We start from the raw sequence: 15,827 nt of genomic DNA, 5'->3' as shown, positions 1-15,827 counted from the left end.
CATGTTTTTAACCCAATGATCTTGTGCAAGTTGGAATTTCTCTGCTGCCCAAATAGGTGGTGATTAACCTAGCCTGTGAAAAACTAGAGTAATGGCACCAACACTACTGCATTTGTTAGTTCTATTTTTAATTATACTTGCCGTATATGAAAAGAGATATGGGAAATTCATAAAAACGCCTTTAAATTCAGAGCTAGCACATTACTAACTCTATCGAAGTTTCCTGTGTATCACCCCTCTGTTGGGATTAGCCAAATTATTTCAAGGGCTTCTCAACCAAAGGTAATTTAGCAAACCTGAAAACACTTGTTCCCTGAAATAACTGGCAATTAAGGGGCAAGTTCTTTTATTGTGCACGTTATCTTCAGTATGTTCTAGAAATAAACGTGTATATGTGGAAGTGTCAAGGCACCTTATCTCCCTCTCCCAGTGCCCATTACTTACAGCAGACCAAACCATGACAACTGGTTTGAACGCTGTCTTGGGGAAAGAAAGATGAAAGCGTCCTAGACAACCCAATCAATTCGCTTTTCGAAAACGGCGCTACACAAAGCCGGTAACCGTAGAAAGCACTGAAGCGGGAAAACCCACCACTATTCTGCTTTGGGATGACAGCAATAGATTTTTAGAGTGCTAATTACTCAGCCTCGGGCCCCGCAATGCAGAAGCAGAGGGCACACTCCCTAGAAAATGCCAGCCCAGGGAAAGACACTTTCTGATCATTTACAGCCAAGATGCTCGCGTGCTGAGGGCCTCGCCCCAGGGCCCTTGTCTCCCCGCCCCAAATCAGGCTCGACAACTTCGAATGCACTAGGGAGAGGGGCTGAGAAGCCCCAGCCAGAGAACCCGCCGACTACGACCGGGTTGTCTCACAAGCCCCGCCGGCAACCCAAACCCACCCGAAGCCTCAAGATAAGATGGGGAGGGGCGTTCAGAACTTGGACTGAAAGGAGACTTGAGCCCACACACAAACGGGGCTCCAGGCAGAGACTCACCAGCCTCTGAGCCAGCCATGTCGCGGAGGCAAGTCGCCGCCGGACTCCTAGCCGCGCGCGCGGGACGGCGTCCTGAAAGGGCCGCACGGCGCAGACCCTTCACTGACAGGAGAGGAAGCAAACGAAAGTGCCGGGAAGGGGTGCGGTGGCCGAGGGAGGGACGTTAAAACGGCTTCTCGCTGCTGATTGGTCACCGCGGGAGTACTTCCTTTGGCAGCACGTGCCGAGGTGGCGGTTTGCGAGCTCTAGATACCATTCTTCACCAGCCAGATCCCGCTCAGGGGTCCTGGGGTGGGGGTTTGACACCCCAGGTCACCCAGCAGCCCCGGCCGATTTCCCGGGGGCATTTGCACGGCACTGCCGGTGAGCTATTTCGTCTTGTACTCCTCCGCCGACGCCAACCGGGGAAGTAGTGCGTCCCGCTCACTCGGCGGGCGGGGCAGTCACGTGACAATGTCAGGCTCCGCCTTCCTGTCGCCCCTAGTAATGAGCGTAAAGGCTCTTTGGAGACGTAAACATCTCCAAGGGGACCGAGCGGGTTGACCTGGGCTGGACATTTTATTGTCTGGGCTAGACCTGGAAAAGGGCGCAGTGGTTTCCTTGAAGTGTGAAAGATCAGAAAAAGGTGAAGTCAAGCGAGTGCAGGCTGAGGCATCCCAGTGGTGGACGGCAGGGAGGGTCTGGACGGCAGGGAGGGTCGGGGGGCCCTTTGAAAGGGGAAAGGGGCGAAAAATCGGCCAAGGGCCCGGGGTGGGGGAGGCGAGAAAATGGCGGATTCCGGAACGCCGGCAGGCGTTAATACCTCTGCGCAGGGGCGGAGTGATTAGGTCATAGAGCGGCTCCCAGCATTCTCTGCGGCGGAGGAGGCGGGCCAGGCTATAAAACCGGCTGCCGGGACGCGGCCGGCACCTCATTCATTTCCACCGGTTTCTTGTTGGGCAGCCTTGGCTTCTGTCATCGTCGTCCCTCTGCCGCTGCCTCCCCCGCAAGGCTTTGCCGTCGCCGGAGCCACCTCCAGCGACTCGTCGCACCCGATTCTCTCCGCTTCGCTTCCCGCCAACCGCAACCATTGACGCCATGTCGGGTTATTCGAGTGACCGAGACCGTGGCCGGGATCGAGGGTGAGTGTGGGAACCGACTTGTCAGGCCCGGCGGGTGGGGGATGGGAGACCGATGATCGTGGCGGGGGGAACTCGGCTTCTAGAGACTATTTTTGGGTCTCCGCCATCGAAAAGGGCTTGCGCCATTTTGATATTTGTCCAAAACTGGAGTTTTCATGTTAACGGTCATCAAGATTCCTTTTTGTTTGGGAGAGGGTATCGGGGCCTTGATGATTTGGCAACTGTTGGGAGAATTTCGAGCACATTTCTCGAGGGGAGGAAAGCGCAGCGCTTCGAGGCGAAGTCGCCGCTGTTCGGTGTAAGCCTGCAGGAGTTGTACGGAATCGGGGGATTCTGTGGGTGCCGAGAGGGCCGCCTCCGAAGCCGTTAATGCGGCGAGGGTAGGAGGGTGGCCGGCGCCGCGGGAATCGGCCATGTGGCAGAGCCGTGGGTACAAAATGCCGGCGGCGGACATGGCGGCGGCGCCTTTGTTACCCCGCCCGGCGGAGGAGCTCAAAATGGCAGCGTCGAGAAAATGTGGCGCAGAGAGAAATGCGAGACAAAGGGGGAAGCGCCGCCCCAGCGGGAACGCCGCCCGAAGGACTCCGCCCGGGCCGGGACTCCTCCCCCGGTAGTCTCCAGCTCCTCCTCCTCGTTTTCCTTTCGTTATATAATTTTGCTACCTTGGTAGGAAGCCGTTTTGAGGGATGTCCCCGAGACCACCCTCCGTATTCTGCTCTCACTGCCTGTGTTGTTCGCTACCTATTAAAACCAGAGCTCTTTGGTTCAGGACAGCTGCTAAGTAACGTCGGTGTTAAGCTTCTCCTTTATTGGCTTTTTTAGGCATTTAATTTTTTTGCTCGTGGGAAAGAGTAGTAGCTACCAGCTGTTGTCTGTCCTTGTATCTGAACTTCTAGAGCTTGGCCAGCCAGTTTCCACCTAGTAAATCCCGGGCTGTTGATTTGTTTTCAATGGTGTGTACTTCGTATAACGGAAAATGAGGGAGATGCGGTACTAACTGTGGCTTTTGAAAGAATGACCATCACCGAGGACAGCACTTCACCTTCAGAGTCTTTCATTGATTTTTAGCATGTGCTCAGGGATGGTAAAATAAGTCTGTGCATGTTTGAAAATGTAATTTTTTTTTTCCTTTAATTTTAGGTTTGGTGCTCCTCGATTTGGAGGAAGTAGGGCAGGGCCCTTATCTGGAAAGAAGTTTGGAAACCCTGGAGAGAAACTGGTTAAAAAGAAGTGGAATCTTGATGAGCTGCCCAAGTTTGAGAAGAATTTTTATCAAGAACACCCGGATTTGGCTAGGCGTACAGCAGTGAGTAATTTAATGTGGTTTCTTCAGGCTGTAACTCAGTGACTTTTAAGTTTGACTAGAAATGTCTTGCAAACTTGAATGTTAATGTAGATAATTATTAACTTAGAGGTGTATTGGTCGTGTGTTTAGTTAGGGGGAATCCTCATGAGATGTGACTGAATTTTTTATAATTTGTTTTGTAGCAAGAGGTAGAGACATACAGAAGAAGCAAGGAAATTACGGTTAGAGGTCATAACTGCCCAAAGCCAGTCCTGAATTTTTATGAGGCAAACTTCCCTGGTAAGTGCTAGTTTTGCCCACCTTTTTTAAAAAAAAGTTTCAAAAAAAAACAGTTCCTTTCTCTTGGCATAACTGATGTTTATATAATTCTTAATATTACAGCCAATGTCATGGACGTGATTGCAAGGCAGAACTTCACTGAACCCACAGCTATTCAAGCTCAGGGATGGCCTGTTGCTCTAAGTGGATTGGATATGGTTGGGGTAGCACAAACTGGATCTGGGAAGACTTTGTCTGTAAGTTTGGGAGAACTTTTGAGTTAATGTGACAGGTCTTGAAGAAAATGGGTTGGGAATTAAACTAGAAGTGTTTTTAATGTGATTTCTTTTGTTTGCTTTTCCCATGTATAGTATTTGCTGCCTGCCATTGTCCACATCAATCATCAGCCATTCCTAGAGAGAGGTGATGGGCCTATTGTAAGTGTACATGTGTGTTCTCTTAACTTGGTTAAAAGTATAGAGATTTGTAGAGTATACAGCAAAAGAAAATGCGTGGTGGTTTTATATATAGAGTTACGGTTTTCAGTGTAGCCAGGGACAAAGCTGCTTTGGGTATTGACAATGTAAATCATCTGCCAGTGTAGCAATAGTAAATCAGCACTTTAAAACTAGAATTCAGGACTCTGCTAAAGGTGTTCGACTTTCTCTTTGCTTAGTGCTTGGTGCTGGCACCTACTCGGGAACTGGCCCAACAGGTACAGCAAGTAGCTGCTGAATACTGTAGAGCATGTCGCTTGAAGTCGACTTGCATTTATGGCGGTGCTCCCAAGGGACCACAAATACGTGATTTGGAGAGAGGTATGTAACAAAAAAGGTTTTATTTGTCACTGATTACGCAGAACGTTCTGGATGTCATGGTAACATTTGTGTATTTAATTGAAGGTGTGGAAATCTGTATTGCAACACCTGGAAGACTGATAGACTTTTTAGAATGTGGGAAAACCAATCTAAGAAGAACCACCTACCTTGTCCTTGATGAAGCAGATAGAATGCTTGATATGGGATTTGAACCCCAAATAAGGAAGATTGTGGACCAGATCAGAGTGAGTGCCCTTTAAATGTTGTCACGTCTTCAAACTAAGCTGTAAATTTGTTCTTAAAATACAATGCTTTTTTTTTTAATCTAAAAATCTTTAGCCTGATAGGCAAACCCTAATGTGGAGTGCTACTTGGCCGAAAGAAGTAAGACAGCTTGCTGAAGATTTCCTGAAAGACTATATTCATATAAACATTGGTGCACTAGAACTGAGTGCAAATCACAACATTCTTCAGATTGTGGATGTGTGTCATGACGTAGAAAAGGATGAAAAGTAAGTGACTAACTCTGAAAACAACTTTACAAGTTGAGTCACTGTTTCACAAGTTATTTTAAAAGTGACTTTCAGTTGGGTGGAATCTAAATGCTAATTTGAAATCTGTCATGCTGAAAATTGTTTTGCTTCCTTCGGGTAATTGGCTAGTACTATTTTTATATTATTCTTAACAGAGTATTGTCTTATGGTTTAAGGATAAAGGGTAGAACAGTTAAAAAGGTTAAGCACGTGTTTTCTTTTTAACTTGTAGCCCTGTGAGTAAAAGTTGGTGTTCTGCTCATAACCGTGAACTTTTGTTAAAATTCAGAATATTTTTTCTTTCAAGGCTTATTCGTCTAATGGAAGAGATCATGAGTGAAAAGGAGAATAAAACCATTGTTTTTGTTGAAACCAAAAGAAGATGTGATGAACTCACTAGAAAAATGAGGAGAGATGGGTATGTGTGGTTGTCCTCCGATAAAGCAGATATCTACTAGAGCTGAGTTCAGGAGAAGGGGCAAAGTTTAATCACAGTTTATAGATCTGAGTTTCAAAGATGGAAAAATGATCTGGTAGTATACATGTATAGGAAAGATTGTGTATACCTTGTTGCAGGTGGAGTTAAAAGGGTTTGTGACCAAAATGATTAAATAAAGCACATGGTTAAAATCTCTTAATGTAACTTTTTCTTTAATTTAGGTGGCCTGCCATGGGTATCCATGGTGACAAGAGTCAACAGGAACGTGACTGGGTTCTAAATGGTAAGTATTTTAAGTGCAGGGTCCCACCCCCACCCCCCAAACACTTAGAATACCATTCATATTGATGGCTATATATGTGCCTTTTTTTGCAGAATTCAAACATGGAAAGGCTCCTATTCTGATTGCTACAGATGTGGCCTCCAGAGGGCTAGGTTAGTACAAACTCGAATTCATGGCTTGGTTTCCCAGAAGATACCCATATAGTTTTTTTAAAGAAAGTTTATTGCTTTCTTTAACCTCTGCATTTTTTCTAAGTTTTTTTCATATAAAGGTGCAGTCTTTGTGGCAAGGCCTAGGCATGACAATCGGAGGACTCGAGGGGGATGGAGGACTAGTGATCGGCTGGCTGCTTCCAGTCGATTAGAGAGGTGAAAAGCTGAAAGTGTGCCAGTAATCTTCAAAAGGCAGAACATACCACCTCTGCCCCGTAAACTGTTCTCTCCGGGGGAAAAAAATGGAAGTTATCCTCACAGTTCACTGCCGTGGTATTTTTTCTGTCCCATGCTTTGCATGACTGCCATGGTACAGCATTGTTTCAAACTGTTTACTGTGATCTGTGGGTCTTTGAGTTTCAGTGAGTTTGCTGAAATGTCGAAGAAATATTTCCAAACTTCAATGTTCAATGACATTTTTGTTCAAGTTTGAAATGGAGAGAGCAGCTTTAAAAGGTACTAAAAGCCTTTTACAAATTGGTGAGTACTGGCACATAAGATCTAGAGCAGGAGCAACTTCTCACACGTAGTCAGTGGGAAAAAAAGCAGTGCTTTGAAAGTTCCTCCCTCACCTACACAGTAGTCGTCATGTCGAGACCTGCCAGAGAGAGACACATTCTCAAGTGAATCCTGGCTTCTTGGAAGCGCTTGCCTAGACGAGACACAGTGCATAAAAACAACTTTTGGGGGACAGGTATGTTTTTCTTGCAGCTGCGGTTGTAAGGTCTTGGCAAGACAAGCAGTGTGGCCAGAATTTTGAGCTTCTGTTAAGTGTGTAACACAAAGGACCGTGTACATTTTTGTTGAAAGGTCCTCAAAATGAGAGCACACGAGGAGGTTGCTGTGAACTTTTAAGTGGCCCTACTGCACAGAAGCATTCAGATGTCACTTGATGATCTATAAGGGGAGTTGCTAATTTGGGAATGTTAGGAAATACACACGTCCTTTTGACACACTCCATCATTGGGTGGGTAATAAGGCATACAGATGACGTGTGCTTTTTATTTTTTTCTTCCCCCCTTTCAACCTCAATGGTATTCCTACAGGGAATGGATAACCATTTTAACTATTTTTTGCAGCCCATACCTTCTTGGGAATACAATTGTCTAACTTTTTATTTTTGGTCTGGCTGTTGTGGTGTGCAAAACCCTGTACATTGCTATTTTGCCACACTGCAACACCTTACAGATGTGGAAGATGTGAAATTTGTCATCAATTATGACTACCCTAACTCCTCAGAGGATTATATTCATCGAATTGGAAGAACTGCTCGCAGTACCAAAACAGGCACAGCATACACTTTCTTTACACCTAATAACATAAAGCAAGTGAGCGACCTTATCTCTGTGCTTCGTGAAGCTAATCAAGCAATTAATCCTAAGTTGCTTCAGTTGGTGGAAGACAGAGGTTCAGGTAAGACCAACCTTTGGTAAGAAGTGTTGGTGGGTGTGGCGTCACATGATTGTCTACAAATCCATTTAGACGGGACTGGTGGGTGAGTACAGTCTTTAGTGCAGAAAGAAGTTGAGAAAATACTTCTTAAATAGAGTTACCAAATTCTTTTCTGTGTTAGTAATGATTGGTTCCATGGAAATAACTGGTTGGCAATTTTTTTCTTGACAGGTCGTTCCAGGGGTAGAGGAGGCATGAAGGATGACCGGCGGGACAGATACTCTGCGGGCAAAAGGGGTGGATTTAATACATTTAGAGACAGGGAAAATTATGACCGCGGTTACTCTAGTCTGCTTAAGAGAGATTTTGGGGCAAAAACTCAGAATGGTGTTTACAGTGCTGCGAATTACACCAATGGGAGCTTTGGAAGTAATTTTGTGTCTGCTGGTATACAGACCAGTTTTAGGACTGGTAATCCAACAGGGACTTACCAGAACGGTTATGATAGCACTCAGCAATATGGAAGTAACGTTCCAAATATGCACAATGGTATGAACCAACAGGCATATGCATATCCTGCTACTGCAGCTGCGCCTATGATTGGTTATCCGATGCCAACAGGATATTCTCAATAAGACTTTAGAAGTATATGTAAATGTCTGTTTTTCATAATTGCTCTTTATATTGTGTGTTATCAGACAAGATAGTTATTTAAGAAACATGGGAAATGCAGAAATGACTGCAGTGCAGCAGTAATTATGGTGCACTTTTTCGCTATTTAAGTTGGATATTTCTCTACATTCCTGAAACAATTTTTAGGTTTTTTTTGTACTAGAAAATGCAGGCAGTGTTTTCACAAAAGTAAATGTACAGTGATTTGAAATACAATAAATGAAGGCAATGCATGGCCTTCCAATAAAAAATATTTGAAGACTGAATTAAGTGGAAATGGTACTTTATTTTACATATATAATGTCATGTAAAACTTTGCTTAGATGGTCTTTTTTTTTTTAATCATAAAACTAAAATTGCTCCTTTCTATAATTTCATTTTGGGAAGTGGGGAGATCAAAAGGCCCTTCTTAAAGTGATCTATTCCTATTGCAGAGATTAAAATGCAATTGATATAGGTTGATTAGCAGTTCTGGGCTAAATTGCATAAAGGCTTTTGGTGCCTCCCCAAATCAGGTGAGTCATTTAAACAGTCTTAGAATGGTGAAAGGGAAATCCTAAAACAGGAAACAAGTGTATAGCCCCACCCTTAACTTAGACTGCCTAGTGAGAAACATGGATGATTTTGTTCCTTTTGCAAATTTGTAATTTGGAAAAAATCTTCAATAACTTTTTGAGATTATATTTCTGCTCTGGCTGTATTACTAAGGTTGAAAGACCACCCTTGAAGATGGTTGGCCACAAGCTGAGATTGAATTCATTTCCTGTGTTCTCATGCCTGGTGTAGTACAGAAAGGCTAGTCTTCATAGGCCTCCTGGGGCTCTTAACTAGTCAAACTAGGAGTCGTGAATTTCCAGTAATTAAGGAAACTGGAGGACTTCAAAATGTAAAATAGCATGAAAGAAATCCTCAAATTTAATGGTTAACCTAGAGGAAGCCACATTACCCAAAGCACAGTGACTATGATACATAGGTCCTTTTGTTAGCGTCAACATGGGTTTATTGCTGAAAAGATCTGGTGGGTAGCTTTAGGTTTAACTGTGTCTCACCAACCTTAATACTTCATTTGAATGTCTTCTCATGTTTGCAAGGAGAGGATAGGTTTTTATGAGACTTCATTTAAATTATGGTTATTGAGGCTTTAATTGGTGTTAATGCCTTACCTCTAAAATGTAAAACAGACTAGAATTTTTCCAGGTACAAAACAAGGAATGGTATTTTTAGGACTGACATTGAAAACTGATTGACCCTCTAGTTTTCAATAGCATGATTAGTCATTCATTATGACTCTTACTTAAAAGGAGCTTTTGGGGGTAGGTTGGAGTATTTATTACATATTACTGTTACAATGTCTAACGTGGGCCTTTTAATTTGTAAACACTGGAATGGTTGTGGGGCTGTGGAAAACAAACTACCTTTGAAGTAAATTTTAAAAAGACAGTCCACTTTTTAGCATGTGTGTTGTGTCCAGCCTGTGGTTGTCTTAATAAATGTGATTTTTCTCCCCATTCTCTCTTTTATTTATTTGCGTTGTAGGTCTCGTGTGTGTTTTCTGGGAGTGGAAAACACGTTAATATTGTCCAGCTTTGCTGTTAATACAGTTGCCTTTCATATATACTGTTTCACTGATTTTTTTTTAAGACTTTTGCATGTTCTTGTATGGAACAATTTTCTCAACCTGTCACACATTAACGTGATGAATTTTCACTGTTCCTGTGTTCTCTTAACTCAGTTGCTAGACTATCCTCTCCATAAACTGCCTTTTCCTGGTATTCTAGTAGAATACAGTAGTTTGTTCTTCCACCTGGGTTAGTCTTTTCTTAGCTACTTATAGGAAAGTCGGAAGTAGAACTATGATGCGTTTTGAAATCAACCGTTTTCTTTATCTGGGCTGTACTCCTTTCCCACTATTTGGGCAGTATTTTTAAGGGCTCGTATTTTTTAAATGGAAATGAGAAGTCACAAGCTCTGGAAGGGCCTTAAGAAGGGCTCTCTGGTAGAACAACTTAAGTGTACACCAGTGCTTGGTTGTCTGGTGCCTCCACGTTAACCTGGAGAGTTTTTAACGTTACTGGGCCATTCTCAGCAGTTTCTAAGTGTTTCCAGGGTATGGGTACTGGTGGTTAAGGGCTTCCTTTTTAATATATGTAAAGGGACTATACTTTCTCGTCACGGCTCCGCACGCAGTTACAGGAGAGGGCAGGGAGGATGGCGACAGCATTTTTAGTAGAGATGAACGAGAAGCCTGGGTCTCAACATTTAGGACTACAACCTTAAAAGGGAACTAAGGTTTGTTTTCGGTAACACTACTTGGAGAATGCAAATTACCATTTAAATAAGATGTGTATTTAAATGGCAATTGGCAAAACACCTAGGTATTTTGGCAAAAGCAAATAGGAAAGTAAAGCTGATTCTGCTGGCAAAGCGGGATAGTAAAAAGCAGGTGGCAATGATCTCTCGGTGCTGAGGACGGATTAAAAGAACAGCAGTCGGAAAGATTAGACCTTGAAAGAAGAGGAATCCTGTATTCGCCTGGACGAAAGGGACGGGGCGGCGGCGGCCGGAACGTAGTGACGTACTTCCGTGGGAGGGACCGGTCTCCGCTCACGCTCACTTCCGTCGTTCCTGCGCAGTTGGACCCCCGGGCTCGCACTATTGTGGCGGTTTGTAGGGATCTGCCAGTTAGTAGGAGACTGTGCTCTTTAACACCCGAGGGCGATGCGCTCTGCTCCAGCCATCAGAGCCTGCCAGAGAGTCTGCCGGTGCCTGTTGTCTGGGTTTGGGAGTCAAGTAGATGGGAGGCAGCCGGAGCAGTTGTCGGAAGGGACCGGCTCCTTCGTAGGGCCCGTGAGGTCGCCGGGGGAGCTACCCCGAAACGAGCCGAGAGAAGCTCCCGAGTCTGGTGGTGACGGGAGTGAGGCGCTGGTAGAGATCTGTCAGAAGAGACGTTTCCTCAGTGGCACCAAGCGGCAGCTTAGCCGAGATTCTCTTCTGAACGGATGCCACCCCGGCCTTGGACCCTTGGGCATAGAGTTGCGGAAGAACTTGGCGGCCGAATGGTGGTCCTCGGTGGTGGTGTTCAGGGAGCAGGTCTTCTCGGTAGACGCCCTCCATCATGAACCAGGTCTTTCGCTGCCCGTGGACAATGGCTTCAGGTTAGTTTCTGCAGAAACGCTGCGCGAAATCTTGCAAGACAAAGAGCTGAGTAAGGAACAGCTAGTAGCATTTCTTGAGAACTTACTAAACACTTCTGGGAAACTACGGGAGAACCTTCTTCACGGTATGCTTCACGATTTCATGCTTCAAAATAGGTGTCGGGGTGGAAAGGCAGTATCGCTTGATTTCACGAATTGCAACTGGCCATTTAGTCACGTGTAAAGGAAATTACCTGAATCTGTCTTCTTGACGTAGTTGGGTTTATTGACAGTCTTGCTTCCTTGGAGACAACTGGTTCATGGGATCGTTATTGTTTCTTGAAGAATCTGGTTCAAGGATCTAGTAAAACTGTCAGTTTCCCAAGGCAACCCTAGTATTTTTGAGTTCAATTGTGTAGTCCTAGAATTAGGACCTAAGTTAAATCGCTTGTTTGAATCATTGGTTCATTGTTACTAAAATACTAACGAGTATTTCCACAGTTACTCTTCTTTCCTTTTTTTTTTTTATACACACAAAAGACTTATCAAGAGCTCGTTTTGGACTTCCCCTGGTGGTCGAGTGGTTAAGATTCCAAGCTTCCAGTGCAGGAGTGTGGCTTTGATCCCGGGTGAGGGAACTAAGATCCCATATGCCGCATAGCCAAATTAAAAAAAAAAAAGAGCTCGTTTTTCCAGAGTAACAAGAAAATGCCCTCCCTCAGTTTTTCTTACGAAAACTGATCTACATAATCTGTTGTTTGAAGAGCCCTTCAGGTAATTTTTGAATTGGCAGAATAATAGGACTGATCAAGTTTTATAAGTGATTCTTGAGTGAATACACAGAACTTTATAGGGCACAGTATACCTTTAAAGTTAAATAGTACATGATAGTAGAGGTCCTGAGGGAAAAAAATCAGATTTTTTTTTTTAATAGGACAGACTTGGCTACCACTGCATCTCATCTTTGCAACGTGTTACCCTTGCCATTTTTTTATTAAGCGGTACGAGGAAGTAATTTGAAACAACCAATGTCCATGGTCTCTGAAAATTAGTACCTATATTATAACCTTTTAAAGATTTCCTTAATAAAATAAGATAAACTTAAACTGTTGAGTAAATGTGACAATTTTGATTTGAACTACTTTAATTATTCATGATGGTTTTACTTTGGGGAAGTTAAATCATTTTTCATTACCATGTCCCAAAACAAATCAATTTTTTCTTCCCTATGAGAAAATGAGACGTAGCTGACTTCGATTCATCAAAGTATTATTGATGAGCCAGACATTCTCTTTCCTTTAAGAAACTTAAATCCATGCATTTGCCTAATCTTTTGGTTGTCTAGTGCTTCTAGCTTTCAAGTACCAGTTTGCCATATCTTTCTATGCCCCATGCCCTTGCCTTCTTTATTTCATGTCTGAACTGTTGTGGTAGCCTCTGCGTATGAATACTTTGGCCACCTAATGCGAAGAGCTGACTCATTTCCCTGATGCTGGGAAAGATTGAAGGAGAGAGAAGGGGACGACAGAGGATGAGATGGTTGGATGGCATCACCGACTCAATGGACATGAGTTTGAGTGAACTGCGGGAGTTGGTGATGGACAGGGAGGCCTGGCGTGCTGCAGTCCATGAGGTCACAAAGAGTCGGACGCAACTGAGCGACTGAACTGAACTAAGTATGAATGGTTTTTAAAAATTCTCAGCCATTATATCTCCAAAGATCGCTACTGTCCTATTCTCTTTCTTCTGTCATGTGATTAGTTACACATATGTTAGACTTCCCCGATCTTTTTACCAACTTTCTTGAACACATTGATCACATTTTAAAGTCTGGTCTGATAACTCAGTTATGTCTGTTCCTAGTATCTGTGTTACTCTGGACTTTTGTTCATTTGGACTTTTCTCTTGATTTTCTAAGTAATTTGTGTGTTAATTGTAGAGATAAATTGGGGCTCTGGGTGACATTTTCGTCTATCTGTGGGCTAGCGGGGGGGGATTACTTTTGCTTTGGGCAGGCAGTTAGGGCATATATTTATCCGGAAAGTTCATTGATAGCTTCCTTTCACTTTACCCCTAGAAGGCAACCCTTTAGGTGTCCCTAGTGAAAGGCTGGGGTGTTTGCCAGGGCCTCTCTTTCTTATGACTTTCAGACTACAATTTTTATACTTCTGAGCCCCATACGATGTCAGCGTTTCAGCTTCTCAGCTGTGCTACTTCAGATTGGAAAAGCAACTAAATGTTGCGTTCACCTCTCCGCTCTTCCTTTCTCTCCAAATCTTGGACCCTCAGTCCTTACTGCCTTGATAGCTCTCTTGTGTCTTTAAACAGATTTTTTGAAGTTTCTTGGCCAAGCTTTTCCTGTCAACAAGCTTGCCAATTATTACGGGAAGTGGAAATCTCAAGTAACTGTTGAACACAGTGGTATCATTTAGTGGGATATAATCTAAGTGTAAGAAATCTTGAACTTTGATTTATTCTAAGTAGAAATGTTGGAATTATAGTTCTGAAGGTATTTTACATATATTTTGTGCATGCCTGCTCAGTTGTGTCCAACTCTGAGCAAATAGACCCATGGATAGATTTATTAGGAACCAAGATTTTCACTGTAAGAAAAAAGATACAAAGCAGATAAGGATAAACTTTGTAATATAAAATATGAGTTGACTATCAGTATGAACTTATTTTAAAAATACATATTTCCTAACTTTCTTCATTGAAAAGGCCTAAAAACAATGACAATAACAATGAGCACACTTAGAATTAAGTTTCTAAAAGCAACCAGTACTTGGAGAAATGGCTCATTCCAGGTCTGGGGCAGGGACAATATTGGCACAGTTAGTTTACGGTGCTAGAAAGCAAAAAATTACTAGAAGAATAAGTGTTGTTGTTCAGTCGCTAAGTTATGTTCGACTCTTTGCGACCCCATGGACTTCAGTGCACCAGGCTTCCCTGTCCTTCACTATCTCCCAGAATTTGCTCAGATTCATGTCCGTTGAGTCAGTGATGCCATCCCACTATCTCACCATCCCCTTCTTCTTTTGCCTTCAATCTTTTCCAGCATCAGGGTTTTTTTCATTGAGTCTGCTCTTCCCATTAGGTGGCCAAAGTATTGGAGCTTCAGCATCAGTCCTTCCAATGAATGTTTAGAGTTGATTTCCTTTAGGATTGACTGCTTTGATCTCCTTGCAGTCCAAGGGACCTTCAAGAGTCCACTCCAGCACCACAGTCCAAAAGCATCAATTCTTTGGCACTCAGCCTTCTTTATGGTCCAACTCTGACGTACATACGTGACTACTGGAAAAACCATAGCTTTGACTATACTATACAGAACTTTGTTGGCAAAGTGATGTCTCTGCTTTTTAATACACTGTCTAGGTATGTCATAGCTTTCCTTCCAAGGAGCAGGAGTGAGTTTATGTTAAAAGGACATAGATGCTGGCTTGAAGGAGATTCCCACTGGCTAAGTTTGGGACAAATTGAACATTAAAATAAATATTGATGGTAATGGATGAGAACACATTAAATAAAAATCTAATCCACAGTGTTAATGAAAAAAATAATTAAAGCTCTTGGTAGAAAGAGGAGTTGAAGACAGTATGTTTTAATAGGAGCTGTGCAACAAATGTAGAAGGAATGCTAGAATAGAAAACTACCTTTGTAATCCTTGATATAATAATTCGAACAGGGGTCATCAATGAATTCTAAAAGATGGGGTGGAGGATTCTTGGGGAGCAGGATAATAGTGGGGAATGGATATTCACTGCCTTAACTAGTTAATCTAAATCTGGTTTCATTAGAAATGGGATCATTTGATACTAGGTTCCTCCTATTAGGATGCAATAAGACATAACATATCAACTATGTAGTATTCTTGCTAAAAATGATTAACCCAAATTAAATCATAAGGGAACATTCAGACAAGTCTAATTTGAGATTAATCTGTGACTGGCCTGTACTCATATCAAAAGTCAGTCTTATTAAAAGCAAAATTGGAGAAGTCAGAGAAATAGTCTAGATTTAGAGTGATTTAAGAAACCTAATCAAAGGGCAGAGCATTAACCTTAATTAGGGAGAAAAAGACAGCAATAAATGGCATTTGGGGTGACAGAAAATAGAATATTGATCATATGTTAGATGAAATCATGACATGATTAATGGTGTAATAAAGATGTACAGTGAATATTTTTAATTTTAGGAGGTGCCTGCTGAAATGTTTCGTGGTGAACAAGAAAAAGAAATGTGACAAAATGTTTACAGTTGGTGAATCTAGGTGAAGGATTTACAGATATTTATTGTACTGTTCTTTCAACTTGCTTGTAGATTTGAAAATCTTCAAACTAAAAAGTTGGAGAGCACTACTTGAAATTAAGTGGTAATCAACTAAGATCTACTTTAGCTCCATGTTACCATACTTACTGCTGTGTTAGCATTATATTATTAATTTGTCTATAAATTGACCAAAATGATTGGGTTTATAAAACAGATTTATACAATGACTGATTTATTTTTTAACAGGTGCCTTGGAGCACTATGTTAGTTACCTGGATCTGATAAACAAGAGACTACCTTTTGGCCTTGCGCAGATTGGAGTGTGTTTTCACCCTGTTTCTGATACTAAGCAGACACCTGATGGTATTAAAAGGTACACAGAAAATGGCAAATAA

The 15,827-nt window shown here is 42.7% G+C and overlaps 3 protein-coding genes across 30 annotated transcripts in view; 2 read left to right on the top strand and 1 right to left on the bottom strand.

Moving 5' to 3' along the window:
- CEP95 (centrosomal protein 95) overlaps positions 1-1,385 on the bottom strand; it is a 52,862-nt gene extending 51,477 nt beyond the window's left edge. For all 21 annotated transcript variants that reach the window (XM_081576792.1, XM_081576797.1, XM_081576790.1 and 18 more), the window contains exon 1: positions 996-1,385. Coding sequence is in view for 7 of the 21 variants with exons in the window: in XM_081576777.1 (XP_081432903.1) it covers positions 996-1,014 (19 nt within the window). In the remaining 14 variants the exon portion in view is untranslated. The remainder of the gene's footprint in view (positions 1-995) is intronic.
- DDX5 (DEAD-box helicase 5) lies at positions 1,226-8,295 on the top strand. Of its 6 annotated transcripts, none has more exons than XM_081576829.1 (14): positions 1,226-1,358; positions 1,938-2,116; positions 3,257-3,422; positions 3,605-3,701; positions 3,804-3,937; positions 4,052-4,117; positions 4,357-4,498; positions 4,583-4,743; positions 4,838-5,010; positions 5,339-5,449; positions 5,692-5,753; positions 5,846-5,905; positions 7,154-7,378; positions 7,589-8,295. In XM_081576829.1, exons 2-14 carry the CDS (start codon positions 2,073-2,075, stop codon positions 7,990-7,992), a joined length of 1,845 nt encoding a protein of 614 aa, XP_081432955.1. In that variant the 5' UTR covers positions 1,226-1,358; positions 1,938-2,072; the 3' UTR covers positions 7,993-8,295. The 6 variants fall into 6 exon arrangements, 4 of the variants coding, with proteins under 4 accessions (XP_081432955.1, XP_081432956.1, XP_081432954.1 ...); XM_081576830.1 differs by having other exon boundaries at positions 1,226-1,620; XR_014078832.1 differs by lacking the exon at positions 1,226-1,358 and adding an exon at positions 6,546-6,659 and having other exon boundaries at positions 1,903-2,116.
- A 2,377-nt stretch (positions 8,296-10,672) lies between these two features.
- The window catches only part of POLG2 (DNA polymerase gamma 2, accessory subunit), a 59,747-nt gene continuing 54,592 nt past the window's right edge, over positions 10,673-15,827 (top strand). For all 3 annotated transcript variants that reach the window (XM_081576832.1, XM_081576831.1, XM_081576833.1), the window contains exons 1-2: positions 10,673-11,309; positions 15,679-15,805. In XM_081576832.1, coding sequence (XP_081432958.1) covers positions 10,748-11,309; positions 15,679-15,805 — 689 coding nt within the window. In that variant the 5' untranslated portion in view covers positions 10,673-10,747. The remainder of the gene's footprint in view (positions 11,310-15,678; positions 15,806-15,827) is intronic.

Source organism: Giraffa tippelskirchi, chromosome 3 (assembly GCF_054371585.1).
Source record: "Giraffa tippelskirchi isolate mGirTip1 chromosome 3, T2T-mGirTip1v1.2.pri, whole genome shotgun sequence".
Taxonomy (NCBI): domain Eukaryota; kingdom Metazoa; phylum Chordata; class Mammalia; order Artiodactyla; family Giraffidae; genus Giraffa; species Giraffa tippelskirchi.
This window is presented reverse-complemented; position numbering and strand designations above follow the sequence as displayed.

Bases quoted from the DNA above. Each gene is read 5' to 3' on its own strand.
- DDX5 (XM_081576827.1), top strand. From the start codon at position 2,530: ATGTGGCAGAGCCGTGGGTACAAAATGCCGGCGGCGGACATGGCGGCG. The intron at 4,118-4,356 runs GTAAGTGTACAT...CTCTTTGCTTAG, and splicing joins AGAGAGGTGATGGGCCTATT to TGCTTGGTGCTGGCACCTAC. The intron at 5,450-5,691 runs GTATGTGTGGTT...TCTTTAATTTAG, and splicing joins AGAAAAATGAGGAGAGATGG to GTGGCCTGCCATGGGTATCC.